Here is a 24977-nt window from a genome sequence, read left to right as displayed (position 1 = left end):
TTCCGACTGACGTCATTCTCAAATGCAAGCTGGATGAGATGGGCTTTCCGTCTATGCAACATGCTGCGTCTGTGCTCGGTAAATACGTTCTTCAACGTGGAGAATGAGTTTTCGCACATAGCAGTTGATGCCCCGAATGTTAGTGCGTGTTTGAACGCAGTCATTACCACTGGCATGGCACTGAATACCATGTACTCCTTTGCAACAAGTTGACTCAACGTCACTTTCTCTTCGTCCTGGCCTGTGCACCTGTTTTTCAGAAACTCCTGTGCAACTGTGAACTGTGCCTCAACCATTTCTGTGTTTGTTAAATCCAGTAGTGGTTTCACTTTGTCGGCCTCCAGGAAATTCTCATTGACCGGGTCCAAAGCATTCAAAGCTGTATTTCCCATTACGCTCGCTGAAACGCGCAGCCATTTCACTCAGAATAGAGTCGATGATGCCAAAAAACAGCCGCTTGCACCCCTGTTGAATGTCTATTTCACGCTGCCCAAGGCTTTCACTCACCACGTAGTCTTGAAGAGTCCTGGTGGCCTGCCGCTGTCGTTTTGGAGGAGCAGGCGTGCCATCACCTGCATCCCCACTGTCAGCGCACAGTTTCAGAAATTCCGCATCGTTTACAGTCATTATTATGCTGTTGTTTCTTTGGAAACTGCTTGAGACGAACTTGAACTGGCTTGTCAACTCCGAGGTCCTCCGGTAAACCACACTGCTGCTGTCAGTGCGATGGTGGGCTCTCCGCTCCCGGTGAACCCGGCTCAGAGGCTGTGGGCGCCAGCGGGCCGGCGGGCAGTTCACTCTCCTCCCTGTGCCGCTGAATGCACTGCTCCTTCTCCGAATTTGGCCTCGGCAGGTGCTCCTCGGCTTCTCTGGTTCTCCTGTTGCTGCTGCCAGGCTGCAGGGACGCCGGCGGTGTAGTTTCTGGCTTTTTCAGCCATTTACGAATGTCCATTCTGAATGAAAATATAGCTGCTAGCTTGCGCTTGAAAATCTGTGAGTTTGTTTTTTTTTTTTTTTTCCTTGCGGCGGGATGATGCACTGACGACATAACGTAAGGTGCGTGATGGGTTCAAGGACCACCGGAAACTCGGAATTTGAATTTCCAAAACTGTTCATTATGGTTTTAACAAGTCAGTGGAGTTTTTTCCGAGTCTTGGGTTGTTTTGAACACATCATAGACTGAAAACAATATAAAAAAAATGAAAATACTACGTTTTGACTGAGGGGGCAGGACAGTCCGCCCCCTCTTGATGCCGGGACTGTAAGTACATAATAAGTTATAAGATAAGTACATACGTGCTATGGTTTAAGTGCTAAGGGTAAGAACATACAAGTGCATTTTTTGAATTTTTTTTAAATTTTTGAATTTTTTGGGGGTGGGGGGTGGGGAGGGAATCATGCTATGCGGGGTCGAGGTGAAGTCTGAACAAGTGAGTCTTGAGTCTTTTGCGTAAGATGGCAAGTGACCTGACAGCGGTCAGGAGTTCGTTCCACCACTGGGGTGCCAGGGCTGAAGAGTCGCGATTTCGCTGAGCGGCTTTTGTTTGCTCTTAGCGATGGCGGTACCAGCCGGCCAGCTGATGTAGTAGAGCGAAGTGCTCACACTGGGGCATGTGGCCGACCAGTGTTTGGAGGTAGATGGGTACAGTTCCGTTGACAGCCTTGAAGGCCAGCACCATCGTCTTGAATCAGATGCAGGCCACAAGACGAAGCCAGTGGAGGTCACGGAGGAGGGGGGTCACATGGGATAATTTGGGTAGATTGAAAATGAGGCATGCTGCAGCGTTCTGGATACCTTGCAATGGTTTAGTCGCAGAGGCTGGGAGTCCAGCCAAGAGCAAGTTTCAGTAGTCCAGGTGGGAGATCAGAGCATTTGGACCAGGAGTTGCGTTGTGTCCTTTGTGAGGAAAGACTGGATCCTGCAGATGTTGTAGAGTGCAAATGATCGTGCTGGTCGGGAGGTGAGGGGACAGAGAGTGTTTAAAGAGGAGTAGAGGGAGGATAACAGAGTGGAGGAGGCTTCCTCGGTGGACATTAGAGAGAATTGTTCTGTGGATGGTAGTGAGGAGAGAACAGTTGAAGAGAGAGTGGAGGGAGAGAGGGATTTCAGGTTGCGGTGGGTGGTGACCATGCGAGGCGTAGGGGCAAGGAAAGTGGTGGACTTCAAGTGGAGAGAGAAAGATACAAAGTGTTGGTCGGACACAGTGAGCGGGGTAACAGAGAGTGCCGAGGTACTACAGGACCATGTGAAGACAAGGTCAAGTTGGTTCCTGGCCCGGCGGGCGGGTGGAGAGGGGGAGAGTGTGAGGTCAAATGTGGAGAAGAAGTTGATGAATCCAGATGAGTGCAGTTTCTCTGGGGGGATGTTGAAGGCGCCCAGGACAACGAGTGGTGTGCCATCGTCAGGGGAGCAGCTTAGGAGGGCGTCCATCTCATCAAAGAAGTCACAGAGAGGACTGGGAGGGTGAAAGATCACCACAATGTTGAGCTTGAAAGGAAGGGTGACAGGGACAGCATGGAATTTAAATGCAGATCTGGGTAGGCGGTCGAGGGTGAGGACCTGGTAGGACCACGTGGTTGAGATGAGTCCAGTTCCTCCTCCTCGACCTGTTTGTCTCAGGGAGTGTGAGAATGAGTAGGCAGTTGAGAGGGCAGCTGGAGTGGCAGTGTTTTCTGGAGTGATCCAGGTCTCTGTAAGGGCCAGGAAGTGGAGTGTCTGCAAGGAGGCATAGGCTGAAATGGTGTCTGCCTACTTGACTGCAGACTGGCAATTAAATAGCCCCCTAGTACTAGGGAAAATGGGCGTTGCAGCAATTAGCCACAGGGTTGTGCAGCAGTGTGGGTGTGTCATTCCATGGCCCTTTTGTGTGATGTAATGATTTGAACTTTAACCTCCACTGATCTAGAAGGCGGCGGTAATGCCCCTGAAAGTAGTGTGCCAGCTGCTAGGATGCATCCTTAATAACCTCTCAGCTGAGAAGTTTTCAGCAGACTTTGTCTCAAGTGCATTGCTTTCATCACAAACAGACGTTGAGAATTTGGTCCATTCCTTCAATACACACTGCTCCAAAATTTTGGATAAAATAGCTCCTAAATAAATGAGACGTGTTCCCTCCATCAACTCATCCGCCTGGTTAAACGACACCATGCATTGTTTCTGGTGTAAATGTCGGTGGACAGAACCACAGTGGAAATCGACCAAACTCCAAATTCACTGTCTGCATTACAAAGTCCTTATAATTCAATTCACCCACATGGTTAAGGATGCGAGGGACTTACTTACTACTAGCAAACTGGGTCTACTAGTGATTGTCCATTTTGGGAGATTAAAAGAATAATAATGAACAACCAGGAAAAGAGGCATATCATTATGTTGGGTTTTAAACTGGTGCACAAGACCAAACTGCGTGAATATAAATGAAGCATAATCTTACACAAAGAAATATACGTAGGCCCTGTACACATGTGCCTGGGTATTTCTGAAAACAAAGCGTAAACCAGAGAGAGAAAAACAGTACTTTTTTAAACTGACATCTCACCTTAATTTGTGCATGCCCATTGTTGCTTTCTGTAGGGAGAAGTCCACCTCGTCACCTGTCCACACAAATGAATCCCCTTTTGTTGTCGGTTTCTCCATAGCAACTCGGCTGTGTGCCAGAACAGTGTTGAATCAAAGGTAAAGAAATAAGTGTCAAATAACTGTAAGCAAATTAATAATTAGCTACTACTGTTTATGTTTTTAAGTTACTACTGCCGGGGGAATAAGTTCACTGCACATGCTCAGAATGTTCTTCTCTGGTTTTGACGCAGTTTTGATGCAGTCTTTATCGTCACCTATTGGCCTGGCATGCCTGTTTCAGCGTTTGTAATTGTTTTTGCATTCTCATATGTATGGAGATATTTTGTAAAACGAAGGTCATGTGGACAGGATTTCTTCTTTTAAAACGGAGAGGGAAATTTTTATTTTCCTGTTATTTTACCTCTATGCCCCCTTCTACTGAAGCATGCTTTGCCTATGATAAAGACCAGTAGGGCAAAACGTCACCGAAAGTGTGAGAGAATAGAGGCAGCATCAGAGCTGAGCTGACTTGACTTGGTCCAAGGCTGATAGCTCAAGATAATATACCTTGCCGTGTAGTAAAAAGCAGTTAGCTAATGTTATTACTGACATTCTTAACATTTTAATCTCACAGTAGACAGTTCCCTCCTACCTAAAGACAGCCATCATCATTCCTGTACCTAAAAAGTCTGCTGTGTCTAGTCTTAATGACTGCCACTCTATAGCTCTCGCCCCCTTCCTGTTTTGAGGAACATCCAGCACATCAAAGACAGCATCCCTGCCAGCCTGGACCCTCAAGCAGTATGCATACAGAGCCAACAGATCAGAGGAGAGGAAATCCACAATCTTGCAGAGTGGTACACAGAGAACAATCTACTGCTCAACTTCAGCAAAACCAAGGAGCTGATTGTTGATTTTAGAAAGAATGAGGCAAAAACACACACCTCTGTCTACATCAGTGGTGCTGAGGTGGAGCAGGTGAACAGTTATAGGTTCAGAATCAGAATCAGAAATCCTTTATTTGTCCCGCAAATGGGGAAATTCCTTAGTCACAGCAGCCAAAGGACAGTATCACACTTAAACAATAATAAAAAGTAAAAAATAAACAATATAATAGAGATAAGAAATAGAATTAACTTGTATATACATAGTATTTACAATATGAACTTGGTATTTACAATATGACATAGTATTTATAATATGAACAGTGTAAGTATAAGCAGTTTGGTATTTTTATTTACAAACATTAAATAATAAATATGGGTATTAAAAAATTGTCCAATTAGTGCAAACCAGAAAGTGTGTGGATATGTGTAGAGTTTAGTATTGCACAGTGCACATGTGAGGTCTACTGGGAGCAGTGCTGGTTGTACAGTTGACAGCAGCAGGAAGGAAGGACCTGCGATACCTCTCCGTCACACACTTGGGATGTATCAACCTGTCGCTGAAGGAGCTGACCAGTGCAGTGATAGTGACCTGCAGGGGGTGGGACTCCTTCACCAGCAGCGATGACAGCTTGTCCATCATCCTGCTCTCTCCCACCACCTGCACTGGGTCAAGAGGGCATCCCAGGATGGAGCTGGCCCTCTTGATAAGTTTATCAAGTCTCTTCCTATCTGCTGCCGAGATGCTGCTGCTCCAGCAGACTACTCCATAGAAAATGGCTGATGCCACCACAGAGTCATAGAAAGTTGTCAGGAGTGCCCCCTGCACCCCAAAGGACCTGAGCTTCCTCAGCAGATGGAGTCTGCTCTGACCTTTCTTGTATGTTGCTGCAGTGTGATCAGTCCAGTCCAGTTTATTGTTCAGGTGAACTCCCAGGTACTTGTAAGACATCACCATCTCAATGTCTGTTCCCAGGATGTTCACTTGTGTGCAGGGTTGTTTGCGCCTGCGGAAATCCACCACCAGCTCTTTGGTCTTCCCGGCGTTGAGCTGGAGGTGGTTCCGCTGGCACCAGTCCACAAAGTCCTGAATAAGTTCTCTGTAGGCTCTGTCGTCCCCGTCCCTGATGAGGCCGACAATAGCAGAGTCGTCAGAGAACTTTTGTAGATGGCTGTGGGGTGTTTGGTGGGAGAAATCAGCAGTGTAAAGGGTGAACAGGAAAGGGGCCAGGACTGTTCCCTGTGGGGCCCCCGTACTGCAGACGACTGTGTCCGACACACAGTCCCGAGTCCTCACATACTGTGGCCGGTCGGTGAGGTAATCGAGGATCCAGTTCGTGAGGTGTTGGTCCACCCCCGTGAGCTCCAGCTTGTCCCCCAAAAGCGCAGGCTGTATGGTGTTGAAAGCACTGGAGAAATCAAAGAACATGATCCTCACAGTGCTTCCAGGCTTTTCCAGGTGAGACAGTGATCTGTCCAGGAGGAAGATGATGGCGTCATCCACTCCGATGCCAGGCTGGTAGGCAAACTGGAGTGGGTCCATAAAAGGACCCACCAGAGGGCGGAGATGGACAAGGACCAGCCGCTCCAGGGTCTTCATCAGGTGTGAAGTGAGAGCAACTGGTCTGTAGCTGTTGAAGTCCTTAGGGTGAGGGATCTTTGGTACTGGTACCACGCAGGAGGTTTTCCACAGCAGTGGCACTTTTCCCAGCTTCAGGCTCATGTTGAAGATGTACTCCACAATCCTGCACAGCTGGTCTGCACAGGACTTGAGGAGCCTGGAGCTGATCCCGTCTGGACCCGTGGCCTTCTTCACCTTCATCTTCCTCAGTTCGTTCCTCACCTGGATAGTGGAGAGGGACAGATTGGAGCAGGGGGGCTGAGTGTCGGGTGGGGGAGGTGGGTGAATGTCAGGGGGGGCAGTGGGGGGTGTCTGCAGGCTGAAAGCAGTGGAGAGGGAGGTAGAGGTGAGAATGGGGCAGGAAACAGGGGGGGATGGAAGAGGTGGTGGGGGGCAGCAGAGATGACTGGGCCGGGGGAGGGGTGGGTGTCTGGTCAAACCTATTGAAGAATAGGTTCAGGTCGTTCACCCACGTCTGATCCCCGGCAGCCTGAGAGTCTGGTTTCCTCAGCCCTGAGATTGTTTTAAGGCTTTTCCAGACTCCACTGATGTTACTCTGCTGCAGCTGGTCCTCCATCTTCCACCTGTAGCTGTTCTTCCCCTCTCTGATCTTCTTCCTCAGCTCCCTCTGCACAGCCTTCAGCTCCTCCTTGTTTCCTGACCTAAAGGCCCTCTTTTTCTCCTTAAGGAGAGCCTTTATTTCAGGATTAATCCAGGGTTTGCTGTTAGAAAAACACCGCACAGTCCTGGTGGGTACAGTGTTTTCAACACAGAAGTTTATGTAGTCTGTTATGCATCCTGTTAAACTGTCGATGTCCTCCCCATGAGAAACACACAGTTCTTCCCACACAGTTGAGTCGAAGCAGTCCCTCAGAGCCTCTTCAGACTCCTCAGTCCATGTCTTAACTGTGCGGGTCTCCACTGGTTGCCTGTTTACGAGGGGCATGTACACAGGCAGGAAATGAACCAGGTTGTGGTCAGATCTTCCCAGGGGAGGGAGGGGGGCTGAGTTGTATGCCTCCTTGCTGTTGGCATAAAATAAGTCCAGTGTTTTATTGTCTCTGGTGTGGCAGGTGACATACTGTGTGAATGTGGGCAGGGTGGAGGACAGAGAGGCATGATTGAAATCCCCAGAGATGAGGAAGAGGGCCTGTGGGTGCTGTGTCTGCAGTGAGCTTGTGACTGAGTGGAGAAGGTCACAAGCTGCATCAGCGTTAGCAGAGGGGGGGATATACACAGCGAGTACGATCACCTGTGTAAACTCCCTCGGGAGGTAGTACGGCCTCATGCTAACCGCTAAAAGTTCGATGTCCTTACTGCAGACCTGTTCTTTAACAGTGATGTGCCCAGAGTTACACCATCTGTCATTAACAAACACAGCCAGCCCTCCTCCTTTCCTCTTACCGCTCTCTGCCGTCCTGTCCGCCCGCCGCATTTGAAATCCGTCCAGGTTAGCGTCCGTGTCCGGGGTCAGCGCCGTTAGCCACGTCTCAGTGAACACCATGATGCTGCTCTCACGGTAGTCCCTCTGATGCCGGGTCAGCGCCGTTAGCTCGTCCATCTTGTTGGGGAGAGATCTCACATTCCCCATGATGACAGACGGGAGGACGGGTCTGTAGCGTCTCCTCCTGCTACGGCGAACAGCTCCGGCCCGGCACCCGCGTCTCCTCCTCTTCAGCTGGCGGGGGACATCGGGCCGCTCGAGCGGCGGCACTGCGGCGCTACTGAGGGCCAACAGCTGATCCCTACTGTAAACAATAGGGCCGCGTACAGGCTCCCCGGACACGGCCGAAAACAGCGAAAAAAGCAGAATTAAGACCAGAGCGATAAAAACAACTCTGGTCTCCATACTGCCCGGAGAAAGAGCTCCAAAAAGAAGTAAATTAGAAAAGTTAAAAAGTACTAGAAGTTATATAAAAAGAAGAAAAAGCTCAAAGGTGAGCGAGAGCTGCTGTAACAGGCTGCCACTCACGCGGCACCATTCACCATTCGCCATTCGCCATTCGCCATTCTTGGGAATCAACATGACAGAGAACCTAACATGGTCATCACACATCACCACCCTGGTTAAAAAAGAAACACAGAAAAGGCTCTACTTCCTATGGAAACTTAAGAGGGCTAAATTCCAGAGCAAGATTCTGGTCAAGTTTTACAGAGGAGTGATAGAAATCATGGAAACATCACAAACTGGCATGGTTCACCATGGCCCAGGACAGGAAGGCTCTACAGCGGGTGATTAAAACCACCGGAACTCATCTACAGAGCATCAGTGACATCAGTGAAGTGAGACGTCTGCACAGAGCCCAAAGACACCAAAAGACAACACCCACCCAGCCACAGTCTGTACACCCTGCTGCCATCTGACAACAGATACAGAAGTATCTGCTGCCGTACCACCAGACTACAGAGCAGCTTCATTCATCAGGCTGTGAGACTCCTCAATTCAACCTCAACACTTGATTTTCTAAAATAGATGCAGCACAAAGGTCTCAACGTAGTTTCATTGTTTAAACCCTTGTGTTTAAAAAAAAAAGACATTTACCATGTAACCTTGTTTAAAAGGCCTTAGCCACACTATTGGTACGCCTGTAACTGACTCATCAACTCATCCTACTATGCCTCTGATCTTAGAATGCTGGTCCTACTCTGATTGTCCACATTGAAAAAAGTGTTTTAAACTGGTGCACAAGGCCAAATAAAGTGAATACACATAAAACATTATCATACATTACATTGTGTCTTTGGTCATTTAGGCCAGATCGCCAGCTCACATGATTTGCAACCGCAATGTGATGTTGGGTTGCATTTCTCCAAATGTTGAGCCTATTTCAACTTTTTGCCTCCAGCCGAATGCGTTTTCTTCTGGCACTCACTGAGGTCTGCACCGCTGCAGCAATAATCTTATACCCACACTAACCTCGTTCAAATGTATGGGAGGACCTGCATTTTTTTTTGCATAGCCTGATTCTGTCTGAATGGGCCCTTAGATAGAAAGCGCTGCTGGACTTTGTTTAGTTTTCTATAAGTCTCAGGTACACCAAGAATGACAAGCAGAGGCTCTGGTTCGATCGTAGTATTCATAACCTCAGATGCAAAGTCACAGATATTAGTCCAGAAAGAGTAAGATAAGTAAGTTAGTCCATAAGCTATAAAATACACTCCAGCTCAAATCAATACACTCAGGGGTTTTGTTGCTCTACAGTCATAGTAGTAGTAATAGTCACCCAAACATAGATATTGCAGTAGAAATATCATTACTGAGTAGTTAACTGTCCTAATAATTAATACCTGCAACACTTGTAAAAGATCGAAAGTCATAATAAAATGGCAGCATCTTTATCTTAGTCATGAGAGGGAATCAAGTCTGTGTGAATATAGTGAGGTGCATAGCTGTGGAGAGATATTGAGCTAGGGTTCAGGACTGTTTACCTCCATCAACAACTCCCTCTCCTGCATTGTCAGATCAGGAGGAGCATGAGGAGGATAAGAGGTAAATGAATAACTTGCTCCTCAACCACGTTCTAGGGAAATGTTAAAAGGTTTTACAAGCTGAAATCTAAACACAGCTCTTACTATGGTATTGCCCTGCTAGCTACCCACACTAACTCAGAGTCATCAGAATCGGAATCAGAAATACTTTATTGATCCCAGAGGGGAAGTTACTTAAGTTACAGCTGCTTCCATTCAAAGTTCAGAATGCAGAAAATAATAATTATAATGATAATAATAATAATAATAATAATAATAATAATAATAATAATAATAATAATAATAATAATACTATTAATAATATCTAACAATAAACAAAAATACAAGAAATGTACACTCCACTAGAATAAATACACATATATACAGAGCAATAAATAATGCCAAAGTTGAAAACACATTTGCCATTGCACACTGTTTGTCTTAAATTGCAAATTAGAGAGAAACAAAGTGTCCAGAGTCCTCCCATTGACTCAGAGTGTCTGACACTCAGAGCGAGGAGTTGAACAGTTTGATGGCCACAGGCAGGAATGATTTCCTGTGGCGCTCTGTGGTGCATCTTGGTGGGATGTGTGGTTGTATATGATGGGAGGGGTTAGCTTCTTACCACAAATCACATTTGGTTTAATAAAGTTGATTACATCATTTATCTGATTTTTTTAGTTTTGTGTTGATGTGTTAAAAAAAAAAAGTAAATTAATAGTAGTGACGTTTCATATCCAGTGGTAAGATAATGAATTGTGTATTTTTAATGTAAGGTTCATTTTCTTAAACGGGAACTATTGATTTTCTGATTTTTTGTCTCAGCTCACTCTTTTGCTGGCAAAAATTGTCTAAATGAGGTGAAACACTTCATCTGGCGGACTTAAGGGCTGTTGGTCTCCATTTTGTATGTGTGCATCATCAAACACAGAGTATTGTCTATAGTCGCTGTTGTCTCTCTTGGATTGAGTGAGGGGCATCTCACCAAACTTCAATCAAACTGTCTAAACTAGGCAGTGCTGATAAACTATACAACAAGATTCTGTTACATACAAACATATTTTAGCATAATGTTAATATTGTGAACCAGAAGTGGACACCATTGTTCCTGTATTGTGAAAATGGAGGCTTGAAAAAACTAATTACATTCTAAAACAAGGCAATGCTGTTAAAATATGAACCATGATCCTGTTAATTGTCTATTTCTCTCCTAATATGTTTTCAGAAACATATTTTAGTGTCATGTTTAGCTGAAATACCATATTGTTATTTACAAGCCGACAACATCACTGTTTCCTGTTTTAAAATGGGTGACGAGCCAAAACCAAGCACTGTCAAACAGTGGGTGTGTTTATTTGTCCAGTGTGACGCAGTACATTCTGGTTGTTGTAGGTTTTTCTACCTTTTGAGCAAAAGAAAATACCATTGCACTTTTTCTCTGTTTTCTCTGGTCATAAAGCACCAATTTCAAAAACATTTATGTCTTTCAACTGTATGGACAGTCCAGTTTTATGCAAATATCATCTTTCCAGTGGTGAAATACTTCTTTAAAGCTGCTATTTGCAAGAAAAGTTGATTTTTGAGACTCATTCCCAACTCGTCAAATACTGACGCATTGGGTTTGTAGGTCGGGTCGGCCGTCAGTGCGTCAATATTTGACGAGTTGGGAATGAGTCTCAAAAATCAACTTTTCTTACAAATAGCGCCTTTAAGTTGTATTACATTGTTGCCCTTTTATTGGACATTGAGTTTGGCAAACATGTATACATTTAATTTAGCCTGTAGATCTTTTTAATATTCATGCACGTCTACGATTGGGACTTACTGATGGTCTTGCTGTCTGTGTCCACAGTGTGATCCAGGGGAGGCCACAAAGCTGCTGTATGATCTTCTGTACACGGAGCCCATTAAAATTGTGCTAATGCCTGGCTGCAGTTCTGTGTCTACACTGGTGGCTGAGGCAGCTCGCATGTGGAACCTCATAGTGGTAAGACCCCTTTTTGTTGTGGATCTTCAACACACAGCTGTCATATTTCACTTATGTATACTGCAATATAATACAACAGCAACCATAATACTTGGTTTCAGATGTGATACTGATTTATTTAATCACTCACGCATGACTGTCGGTGGTCTCCTCAACATGTCATGTGTCATATTCTGCTATGACGTTGGTGTTGTGATACAATCATTATCGCCATTATCATGATAAATGTTTAGGCATATTAAAATGAATGTGCTTTAGTGTGGTTGACAACATGCAAATGGCATGGCTAAACATGTACTCATAGAACTAGAGTTACATCCAGCAACTATTGTTTTCTTGCTAACACCGACTTCAGTAATACAAACAATGCAGAAGGTAAACAAAGCATCCCAGTTCCTCGGTTGTTGTCTGTTGTCCCGACATCAACAGGAAAACTCTTCTATGTGCATGCTAACCATTTTACTTAAGACTGCTTTCTCAGCAAGGGCTAGCACCATGAAAAGCACAATGTGCCTTATAGTCAAGCTGGATGGATTGTTACCAAGTTCAAACTTGGAACCTGTAAGTTTTGCCACTGTTGCAAGTTACTGTTAAACTTTTGCAGGTTAACCTGTTGAACAGTACTCTCACAATTAGTGAAATGGAGACCACCTGAGTGCAGTGAATGTGTCTCAAGTGTTTGTAGTAGGGCTGCACAATGATTATTTTTTTTATCGATTAATCTATTGATTATTTTTTTAATTAATCTAACTTTTTTTTATTACTCGATTAATATAACAACATATTTACCCAAAATAACATTTTAAAACTTGTCATTTATATTTACATTTTTTATTCGATCATCTTCAATCATCAACAAATAAATATGACAATGTTGAAATCAATGGGGAATATTAATTGATTATTGACTATTAATTAAGTTATTAATGTTAATCAATGAAATGTATGTTATTACTATTCATTAATAATCACTGGAGCACCGCCCTGGAATCAGGGATGAATAATCAAATGATATGCTTTTACTCTCAAGGCCTGAATTTATCAAAAGTTGTTCATATTACAGAAATATCAATAATTAGAGAAATAGAAGGCGTAAATCCGAGCACTGACTGTCTCAACCAGCTGTTATTATAACATTAGATTGTGCAAAATAATCACAAAAAACTGCTCAGTTATAATCAACAGTGTTTATTAAAGCTTGTCCTCAATCCATAAACCGCTTACTTTAACAAACAACAGTTGGTAACTACAACTAGCAATTCTACAAAACAACATAAGCAAGCACAGATATACATATGGATGGAGATCTGTATATGTGTATGTGTGTGTGTGTGTGTGTGTGTGTGTGTGTGTGAATATGGCTGACAGGAAGTCCCGTTGAAAAGACTACAAAAATGGCGGACGTCTGGCGGCATGGAGGCAGCATTAAGTGAACGCGTCTCCGTCGCTCCCTCTTCAAAAAAAAAAAAAACATTTTAGCAGGACTGACTTAAGTCGAGATCACTAAATAATGTGTTAAACTGGACTTTGAGAGGCATTTTATATAAAGTGCAGAATGTGAACGAGAGATTGAAATTGACGAAGCAACTCTGCCATGAACTCACAAGCCATGGACCGCACAGAGCTCACCACAATTATACGAGAGATAATTCGAGAGGAGATTGGCATGGCATTTGACTTAAAAATGCAGCCGATAAAGGAGTCAATTGATTCTGTACAAGAAATCTTGAAAGATACATCTTCAAAGCTGCGAGAGGTGGAAGAAGCAGTTACAGACAACGACCACCATCTGACTGATATGGAAATAAAATATACCAACCTGCACGCAGAAAACACCACATTGAGAGAGAAAATTCAACAAATTGAAGATCACAGCCATAAGTTTAATATTAGGATCATGGGGATTCCCAATGAAGCTGAAGCTGGTCAACCAACTGCGTTCATGAACAACTTGTTGAGGGATATGTTTGGTGCTGACAAACTTGGGCAGCAGCCTGTTAATTTTGTGCACCGCACCGGACCCCAATCAGCCACCGACCCAAGATGCATGGTTGCCCGGCTGTTTAGCCTGGAAACTAAAAGAACAATTATTAGACAAGCTGGAGAAGCAGCTGGAAATTTGAAATTCCAGGGGAAGAAAATACATATCTACCCAAATTTTTCGGCGGACCTGTTAAAGAAGAGAGCAGCGTACAAGGATGTAAAAATTCGGCTTAGAGAAGTGGGAGTAAAGCACGGTATCCTGCATCCATGTAAGCTGATAATTACCCACCAAAAAACCATTCACGGATGCCAAAGAGGCAGTGACTTATTATGATCAGGTAATCAAACCATCTCTCCGTGATGCGCAAGTGTGACCCACTTTTCTCTCTCTTTTTTTTTCCTCTCATACTCCATCATGAACTTGACCAGCACTCAGACTGTTGATGGTCTTTTGGCCTCACCAACATTCATGAACTGACATAAAGAGACTGTGGTCAGGTTTTTATTTATTTTTTTTTTTTTCTCCTTTGGACTAACCTACATTGTTTAGTTTTAATTTCGGATGGACAATATGGACAATACTTAAACGACTGTCAAATTTGAATATCAATATTTGAAGGGGGAGCTGACTATACAACATGCAGCACCTCTATTCTTATGTAGAGGGGGACATTAACGGGGAGCAGCTAATGGGAGGGGGTGGGGGTGAGGGCTGGGTGTGTGGTGTGTGTTTTGTTTTGTATGTTATGATTTTTCTTGTGATGCACTTCAGGTCTACACTTATTTGTATTATGTTGTTCATTTGCTATGCCAAATTATAAGTTTTTAAGTTGGAATGTAAAATGGCTGGGGAACTCTTCTAAAAAAAGGAAAATCTTGTCTTATTTAAAAGAAAATAAAGTAGATATAGCTTATTTACAAGAAACTCATCTCTTACCATCTACTCATGATCAGCTTAAATCTAGGTGGTTCGTGAAAGTGTATCATTCCTCTTTTACATCCAATTTCAGAGGGGTGGTTATTTTAATTAGTCAGAATATACCCTTCTCTCCTGAAGAAATTAAAACTGACCCTTATGGTCGATATATTTTTGTTAGAGGTTTTTTAGCTCAAGAAGAGGTCATTCTGTTGAATTCATATAGTCCTAATTACGATGATCCTAAATTTATTAATGATCTTTATCTTTCGCTGCTTCATTATGACATTCCAGTATTTTGGGGAGGTGATTTTAATAGTATTTTGGATGTAAAATTGGATAGATCTTCCCAGAGTAAATATACATTACCTAACATGTCAAAAGCTTTGGAAAATAGCACAAGAAACTTAGGAATTTATGAGGTTTGGAGAACTCTTCACCCAGATGAGATACCATTTTCCTTTTATCCTCATGTACACAAATCATATTCGAGAATAGATTTTTTCTTTATCCCAGTTAATTATATCTCAAAAGTTACAAACTGCTTTGACCACGCAAGGATTCTTTCAGATCATTCCGCGTTGAGTTACGAAATAGAATTTGAAAAACTATTGTCAAATCCCAAACCCTGGAGATTTAATATTATGTTACTCTCAAAAGAGGAATTTACAGCTTATATGAAGGCTCATTTAGAAACTTTTGTTGAGGTGCACCAAAACAGTGCCACATGCCCATTAATAATATGGGACACACTGAAGGCTTACGTTAGAGGATGTGTTATTGCCTTTTCCTCATCTTTAAAAAAGAAAACAACAGATGAGTTGAAATGCATTGAACAAGATATAATTAATTTGAAGAGGCAACACTATTTAACCAAGGACCCTAATTTACTAATGCAGATAGATGATCTTAAATTGAAATATAACTCTATTAATACATACGCTAGCGAATTGGCACTGATGAAATCAAAGTGATCTTATTTAGAACAAGGGGAAATGGCAGGCAAATTACTAGCTAGACAGATAAAAAAGGAATCAGAAGATAGAACAATTGTTAAGATTAGAAAAAAAGATGGGTCCATTACAGTGGACCCTCTTCAAATTAATGATGTCTTTAAATCATATTATACTGAATTGTATACCTCTACATCACAATCTGAGCCGGATGAGTGTAAATCCTTTTTGGATAATATTTCGCTACCTGTTTTAACACAAGTTGATAGATGAAGTTTAGAAAAAGATATATCTTCAGAAGAACTCCTGTCTGCTATGGCAACACTTCAAAAAGGCAAATCACCATGTTTAGATGGCCTGCCAATTGAGTTTTATAGTCATTTTTCAAATTATTTATTGCCTCCTTTTCTTGCTATGATCAATGCCTGTTTTAGGAGAGGCTGTCTCCCTCAGTCTTTATGTTTTAATGTTGTGCGGACTGTCGGGGGGAGATTGGCCTGATCGAGCTGCCATCGAGGGAGGAGAGGAGTGGTAACCAACGGACCAGATAAGGTTTTACTTTTCTAAGTTTAGGTTTGATATGACAGCAGAAGAGGGACTGTCAGGCAGCTCGCAGGCTGGACTTCGGTTGGATTTAATCTGCTTTTTCCTTATGTGTTCAGTATGTTGGAAATGTTCTTTTTCCACACTTTGTATTTGTGTTTATGTTTATGTTTTGGTGGGGTGCATGGCATTAGCAAATTCATATAATAAAAGAAGATATGGGACTAACAGATATATGGAGGCTTACTAACCCCCATGGGAGGGAATATACCTTTTTTTTCTCACTGTCACAAATCTCATTCCAGAAGTGACCTGTTCTTAATTGCAAATTCCTTGATAAATAGTGTAGTTAGTTGTGACATAAGTACTATTGCCCTTACTGATCATGCAGCAGTGGAATTATGTTTAAAGGTGGAGTTGGAAACAGGTGGGAGGCCTAGATGGAGAATGAACACCTCATTACTACAGGACAAACCTTTTAAGACATTGCTGGGTGAGGATTTAAAATCTTTTTTCGAAATAAATATTGGAAGCACAAAGGAAATTAAAACTGTTTGGGAAGCGTCTAAAGCCTATATAAGGGGGAAGTTGATAGCATATGCTTCTCAAAAGAAAAGAGACAGCTTTAACAAAATGAAAGAATTGGAGAAGGAAATTAAATGAAAAGAAAATCAATTATCTGAGCATTATTCAGAGTCACAATATCAGGAACTTTGTAAGCTGAAATTCCAGCTGCGCGAAATTTATAATAAAAAAGTAGCATTTGCTCTGTTTAGATTAAAAACTTACTTTTATGAGGGTGGGGAAAAAACTGGGAAAATATTAGCCAGACAAGTAAAACAGAAGGACTTTTCGAATACCATCCCAGCCATTAAACAGGGAGATACCCTAGTTACCTCAGTTAAAGATATAAATAAGGTATTTCAACAATTCTATGAGAAACTGTATACATCGACCACCCTTAGCAGTATTGATCAAAAAGAGCAAGAAATGTTCTTTTCTAACATTGACATGCCTAAATTACTCTCTGACAATGCAGCGAAACTAGAGTCTCCGATAACTGAGGGTGAAATAAGGAAGGCAGACTCATTAATGAAAACCGGGAAATCACCAGGTTATGACGGTTTCCCTGCGGAATATTATAAAGCGTATATAGATATTCTTGCTCCAGTTCTGCAGAAGGTGTATCAGGAGGCTTTTGAGAAGGGACAGGTTTCACCTACTTAAAATGAAGCCTTAATATCTTTAATTCCTAAGAAGTATAGGGATATAACAGATCCATCTAATTTTAGACCTATCAGCCTGCTCAATCTGGATTGCAAAATATTAACAAAGGTGCTGGCCATATGCTTACAACAGGTCCTGCCCAACATTATACATCCTAACCAGGCGGATTTTATGAAAAATAGATCCTCTACAGATAGTATAAGAAAATTGTTACATTTAATGTGGTTGAGCCAGTCAAAAGATGCACCAACTGCTGCAATTTCCAGATGCCGAAAAGGCCTTTGATAGGGTGGAGTGGGGATTCTTCTTCTCCACCCTGACGCATCTTGGGTTTGGTCCATGCTTCTCCAGGTGGGTTAAGATATTATATAAGGAGCCAAAAGCTGCAGTGATAACTAATGGGATAATATCACCATTTTTTAGCCTCTCCAGAGGGACCCGTTAAGGCTGTTCTCTGAGTCCCTTACAGTTAATATTTTTTTGGAATTGTTAGTGGTCAGTATTAGGATGAATAATAACATTAAGGGAGTTGAGGTCGGAGGACAGGAACACAAAGTATTGCTTTATGCAGACGATATTTTGGCCGTGGTGACTGACCCACTTACCTCATTACCACATCTGATGGACACCATAAGTTTTCAGGCTACACAATCAATTGGAATAAGTCTGAGGCTATGCCTCTATCCACATCATGCTATTCACACATGGTGGAAAAATTTAAATTTAAATGGGTCCCTAAAGGTATGAAGTATTTAGGAATTAGATTCAGCTGAGATCTGGATGAACTGCCTACTGAATTTTAACCCAGTGTTAGGAAAAATTTAAACTAATGTAGAGAAGTGGGAAAAGATCAGATTTACACTGTGGGGAAAGGTTAATGTTATAAAAATGAGTGTTGCCCCTCAATTTAATTATGTGGTCATGATGCTGCCAATCACTATACTGCCTGACATTTTTTTTTTTTTTTTTTTTTTTTAAATATTTTATTTATGAATTTTCAATATAATAAACAATAAACAAGACAACAGACGAACTGTGACATTATAAAAAAGCACATCACTAGCTCAGAAGAAAATAAACATAGACAAGTAGACAGAGAGAAAAAAAAGAAGAATAAAAGGGCCCTGCTCAGAAACAGTATACCTTGACATATAGAACGTACCAGGTATTATATAAAAATAAAAAAGAAGGGGTTATGTTGACAAAGATGTATGAGAGTTAAGTGTTACTTTTAAGTCAGTCTTGACAAATGTAGAAGAAATGGTTGCCACATCCTATCAAAGGTTGCAGAGCTGAGAGATACATTGTGTCGAATCCTTTCCATATGCAACAAATTAGTAATTTCTGAAAGCCAGGCCTTAAAGGAAGGTGCCTCGTCACCCTTCCAATGAGATAAGATGTTCCTTTTTGCAATGACCATTCCATATTGTATAGTTTTACGGTGCAAGTTGGTGAGCATAGAAAGGTGTCGAGAGCCACCTAGAATTGCGGTGAGAGGATCTGGAGAAATATTACAATTATATACCTCAGAAAAACATTTGAAAATATCAGACCAGAATTGATTTAATTTGGGACAAAACCAAAATAGATGGCCCAGAGTTCCCTCCGCTGATTTACATTTTGAGCATATTGGGGATATAGAAGGGTAGAAAGAGTGAAGTTTAACACAAGAGTAGTGTAGCCTGTGGATAACTTTAAACTGAATAAGTTGGTGTCTCGAATTGATTGAGCAGCTGCGAATGTCACCAAGGCAAGTTTCCCAGTCACTGTCACTTATTGACAGAGCTAAGTCTTTTTCCCAAGCCTCTTTCAAATGGTGGGATGAAGTCGGGTTAAGTAAGTTGAAAAGGTCGACGAATCGTGAAGTAAGTCTCTTAGAGTCGGGGGAACGATTCAGAAGAGTATACAGTTCAATGGGAGCTGGTAATGACTGAAAGTGAGAAATGTTTTTAGGGATGAAATCTCTAACCTGTAGATAGCGGAAGAAATGCGTATCTGACAATGTGAATTTCTCTTTCAGCTGAGTAAAGGTAGCAAAAGTCTTATTGAGATAAAGGTCCTCAATGGTAGTGATACCCTTATTCACCCAGAGCAGAAAAACGTTGTCCGACAGTGAGGGTGGGAAACTGTGGTTTCGGTAGAGAGGGGTGGAGGTGGAGATTTCAGGCAGGTTAAACGATTTCCTTATTTGGTACCAGATTTTTAAAGAACTTGTAACTACGAAATTATTTCCAGGATTGGATTTAGGGGGCTGAGCTGAGGAGAAGAGGAGGGCAGGCAAAGAACTGATAGGGAGACTCTGTTCAATTGCAAGCCATGACGGGGTGGAGGCATTAACATTACCTTGTCGTGGATTTTGCCAATACATTAATACTCTACAGTTCGCAGCCCAATATTAGTGGCAGAAGTTTGGTAAACTGAGGCCACCAGCTGATTTGGGTTTGGTTAAATGCTTTTTAGAGATACGATGCGCCTTGAAACCCCACACGAAAGGTAAAATGAGTGAATCTATTAATTTGAAAAAGGATTTGGGTAAGAAAACAGGTAGGTTCTGGAACAGGTAGAGGAACCTGGGAAGAGTAACCATTTTAATTGCGTTGACCCGACCTATAAGAGATAATGGTAGCAGTCTCCAGGATTCAATATTCGATTTTAACTTATCAATCATGTCGAGGAAATTCAATTTATAAATTAGCTTGGGGTCTTTAGGAATTGTAACTCCTAAGTACTTGATTTTATCATAGACAATTTTAAATGACAAGTTTTTAAGAAAATTTGGGTCCAGATCACCTGTGAGCGGCAAGAATTCACTTTTATCCCAATTTACAGTGTAGCCAGAAATTTCACCAAATTTTTCAATGAGTCTTAATAAGGGGGGGAGAGAGACTTCTGGGCGAGACAGAAACAGAACAACATCATCCGCATACAGCGAGATGCGATGGTCTACTCCTCCCAAAATTAAAGGGGCAATAGAAGGGTGATTCCTGATACTGATAGCCAGGGGTTCCATAGCAACAGCAACGGCAGGATCGTTGCAAAGTAAAGGCAGGAGACCTGTTGTTGTTGGTGATGACCGAGGCAGTGGGGCGAGCGTATAGCATTTTGACCCAGGAGGCGAAATTCTCCCCCAAACCAAACTCCTTAATTGCAGATAAAAGGTATGACCACTCAACTTGATCAAACGCCTTTTGAGCGTCAAGGGCGAGAACGGCAATTTTAGAATCTTTGCTAAATTTAGTGTACATAATATTCAGCAGACGCCTAACATTAAAAAATGAAAATCTACCTGGAATAAATCCAGTTTGGTCTTCATGGATAATATCTGCAATACATTTATTAAGTCTGTTTGCGAGGATTTTAGTTAACACCTTAAGATCACAGCCAAGGAGTGCAATGGGCCGGTATGAAGAAGGGTCTGTCTGGTTCTTCCCTTTTTTCAGGATCAGAGAGATGTTAGCAGAGTAAAGCGTTTCTGGGAGCAGACCAACTGAAATAGAATGGTTAAACATTCTTAACATAAAAGGAGCTATAATGCCTAAGTATGCTTTGTAAAACTCAATGCCAAATCCATCTGGCCCGGCCGCCTTTCCATTAGGAAAGGAGCGAATTGCCTGTTTAACTTCCTCTAATGTAATGTCTGCATTTAAGTCTGTTTGTGCTGAGGGACTCAATTTAGGCAGGTGGAGAGTACGAAGGAATTCAGAGATATGTGATGTAGCAGTGGTGGACTTTGAAGTATAAAGATCTTCATAGAATTCACGAAAGGATTCGTTAATTTTCTCAGGATCTGTGGTAGTAGTTCCCGTTTTGGTCTTAATTTTGTGAATTGTTCTGCTGGCCTGGATGTTCTTGAGCTGGCGAGCCAGTAGTTTATCTGGCTTGTCAGCTAATTCAAAATGCTTTTGTTTTACTTTTAGCAGCATTAAGCTGACACGGTCAGAAAGAACAGCATTATATTTCGACTTTAATTTGATTATTTCATTAAGCTTGGTTGGAGAGGCGGTCGCCCTGTAGTCTTTTTCTAGTGGTTTGAGTTGGGCTGTGATATCTGCTAATTCTTTCTCCTTATCCTTTTTTATTTTAGCCTCGTGGGCTATAATATTTCCACGTGTAACAGCTTTAAAGGCCTCCCACAGGGTGGAGTCATTTACCTCAGATGTGTCATTTTGATCAAAGTATTCTGTTATTTTGTTGGCTGTTTGCTGGCGGAATTGAATGTTGTTAAGTAGTAAAGGATTGAACCGCCAGTTGAACGCAGCTTTAGTTCTACCAATATTAATTTTTAGTTCAACAGGGCTGTGGTTGGAGATTACAATATCATGATATTTGGAGGAGATTACATCCGAGGTCAAAATGGCGTCAGTCAAAAAGTAGTCAATTCTTGTATATGATTTATGAACGTTAGAGAAGAAGGAAAAGTCCTTATCGTTTGGGTGTTGCAGTCTCCAGATGTCAACCAGGTTCATTGACTTAACTATATTATTAAGAGCAATACTGGCGTTAGAGGGACTGGTGGGGCGGGTGGAGAGTCTGTCAAGAAAGCAGTCCAGAATTGTATTAAAATCTCCACCTGCAATTAAGTGAGTAGATGATAAATCCGGGATAAGATTGAAGACTTTCCTAAAAAAACCAGGGTCATCGAAGTTGGGCGCATAAATATTCAAAAAGGTTACATGTCGTGACAGAATGCGACCTGACACGATCAAATAGCGGCCGTTAGGATCAGAAATAGTTGAAATATGTTCAAATGGAACATTCTTTCTGATTAATATGGCTACACCTCTAGCCTTAGAAGAAAAAGTTGACTGGTATATCTGAGATATCCAAGCACATCTCAACCTCCATTGCTCATTATGTTTGATATGCGTTTCCTGCATAAAAATTATATCTCCAGATAGTGACTTTAAATGGGAAAAAACCTTGCCCCTTTTTAAATTAGTCCTTAAACCTCTGACATTCCAGCTGAGTAATGTTAAGCTGCCACCTTGTGGTGGGGTGAGAGGGTCATTAGCAACCATAAAAGGATGATAAGTATATGACCACGTGACATATCCAAAGCACAATTAGCGGGGTACATATTAAGAAGAGCAGGTAAAAAAGAAAAAACAGGAAAACATACAGATGAAATCCCTCCCCCTGTCCCCCTCCCCAAACGAGGTGGGACGAAAAAACCATGAACACTGAGAAACAGCTAGACACTGCAAGAAACCGTCGAGCTAGAATAATACTCCTGACTAAAGCAGAGAACATAACTATCTCCACACTCGAGTGAAAACAAAAACAAAAACAAACACTTACGTATTTAGCGGTTAAATAAAACTCAATTCTTGATGAGACTGAGAAACATTAGAGTACCACTAAAGTGTCTTACATAGGTGACTGGGAGCGGCAGCAGGCTGAATATTCCCCGGCCGGGGGTACAGCTCACTCAGCAGCGGCGGAGGATGTGATGAATCTGTCTATGAAAGTCTCGGCATCCTTGGCATCCTGAAATATTTTCTGCTCCGTACCGTAGTTGAAGGTCAGTCTGGCTGGGAAGAGGAGACCGTGTTTGACCCCGGCGTCCCTCAGTTTCTTTTTTGCTCCATCAAAGGCGCGGCGTTGTTCGGTGACTTCAGGTGAGAAGTCCGGGTACACGCTGATCCTGGCACCGTTGTAGGTCAGCGGAGCATGCAGCCGAGCGAGTTTCAGGATTTTCACCTTCTCTGGAGGGTGATGAATTCTGGCGATCATGGTGCGTTGACGTCCGGCTGCGGGTGGACCGATACGGTGCGCCCGGTCAACTTTGAGTCCGCTGGTGAAGTTGTTGGCTCCGAGGAGCTGCGGCAGGAGCTCAGTGACAAACTGTGTTGGGTTGCCTTTCTCAACTTTTTCTGGTAGGCCAGTGATTTTAATATTGCAGCGTCTAGATCGGTTCTCGAGATCTATTAGCTTACGTTTAGTTGACTTATTGATTTCCAGTAGCTCCGTGCACTGTTTCTCCAGATCTGTGATGCGGGACTCGTGGTCGGCTGCAAAGCCCTCCAGGTCGGAGATGCGTGATGTGTGGTCTGCCAGGGAAGTCTGGACTTGGTGGAGTGTGCAGTCGAGCGTGTTAAATCTGGTGTTCATGTCTTCGTCCAGTTTCCCAATGGCAGCCATGACGCTAGCCAGCGTGGGCTGAGAAGTTGAAGGTCTATTGGTGCTAGCAGTGGTGGTACCTGGGCTGCTAGCCGGGCTTAGCTCGGGGCTAACGACCCTGACCGTATTCATGGCAGGAACTGTCTTTACGTTTTTCTTCGGGTTTGAGTTCGGATGCGCAGGTTTCTCCTTAGCTTTGTTTTTGTTGGAACCGCTCATAGTTGAGTAAGTGTTGATTTTTAGCGAGTATTTAACGAGAGTGTGGAGGAGCTACTCGAAGACACGACTACTCCATGCGGCGTTCACTAGCGCCCCCTACTGCCTGACATTTTTAAGAGGTATGACAATATAGTTAAACATTTTCTTTGGGAAGGAAAAAAAGGAATAATTAAATTGAGTAAATTAAGTGCCCCTTAGGAGAAAGGGGGAATGGGGTTACCAGATCCAAGATTGTACTATTTAGCATTTGAAATGTCAAAATTAGTCAAATATTGGGAAGAGACGGGAGACACAGTAGACTGGATGGATATTGAGAAAAATTTGTGTTCACCATTTAATCCGATTGAGAGACTGTCTCAACGATTCAACACAACAAATCCAATTCTTGTTCGCATGGACCAAAATGCATCAAGTAAATAAGTTATCACATTATGTACAAAAGTATGCATCCTTGTGGAACAATCCTGTCATCTGTATTGGAAAAACACCTGTCTGTTGGAACCAGTGGCATCTATGTGGCATACACATTATAGGAGACTTGTATAAAGATGATATATTCATGTCCTATGCTGACCTTACTCACAAATTCACTCTTGAAGGCAAACAACATTTTTCGAAATACCTACAAATGAGAAATTGTGTAGCCTCTAAATTTAAAGTAATCATAGAGAATCAAATTCTGGATTATCTTAAAAGGCCACAGGAATGCCATACAGCTTCACTATATTATAAATTAAGTAACTATTGTGTAAGTGGTGAATCATCTAATGTGAAACTGTTGTGGCAGAGGGATTTGAGAATAGGTTTTACACAAGAGAAATGGTTAGAGATTATGTCAGAGTGTGGAAAATATGTGAGAGAGGCAAGAGGAAAGTTCATAGAGTATAAGATTATACATCGATATTACCACACTCCAACGAGACTTCACAGGATGAAACTGATGAATGACAGTCTGTGTTGGAAATGTAAAACAGAGGTGGGAACCTTTCTACACTGTATATGGGAGTGTGCCCTAGTGATACCATTTTGGGTTAAAGTTGTAGAGGTTTTGAGTGGCTGGCTTGGTTCAGTGATACCTCTGACCCCTGAATTATGGTTATTAGGGGACAAATCCCAAATAGCTAACATTTCAAAAGGTACCTTTTCTGTTATTATGGTCGGTCTGATCACTGCATCGAGAATCATTTTGAATTATTGGAAAACAGTTAAACGTCCAAATATGAAAGAGTGGGTGAACGCAATGGTCGAGACTGCATCTTATGAGTCCATGCTCAACAGATTAATTGGTATTTATGTGACCACCTCCTGGGACTGCTTTTGGACACACATAAAAACTGAGGAAGACCCTGGTTTAAACATGAAGGAGGAGATCCCTCAGTGACTGAAAACATTTTTTTTGTATTATTTTATTTTTCATGCCATGCAATGTAAACTGGATTTTGACTTACATGTAGACAGCCTGTCTGTATTTTTATTTTTATCTGGGTGTTTGGTCAT

General features: G+C 42.3%; 1 protein-coding gene across 1 annotated transcript in view; it reads left to right on the top strand.

Moving 5' to 3' along the window:
• gabbr1b (gamma-aminobutyric acid (GABA) B receptor, 1b) overlaps nt 1-24977 on the top strand; it is a 171099-nt gene that overhangs the window by 21702 nt on the left and 124420 nt on the right. Inside the window, exon 2 of the mRNA XM_073463399.1 lies at nt 11385-11519. Coding sequence (XP_073319500.1) covers nt 11385-11519 — 135 coding nt within the window. The remainder of the gene's footprint in view (nt 1-11384; nt 11520-24977) is intronic.

Source organism: Pagrus major, chromosome 3 (genome assembly GCF_040436345.1).
Source record: "Pagrus major chromosome 3, Pma_NU_1.0".
NCBI lineage: Eukaryota > Metazoa > Chordata > Actinopteri > Spariformes > Sparidae > Pagrus > Pagrus major.
This window is presented reverse-complemented; position numbering and strand designations above follow the sequence as displayed.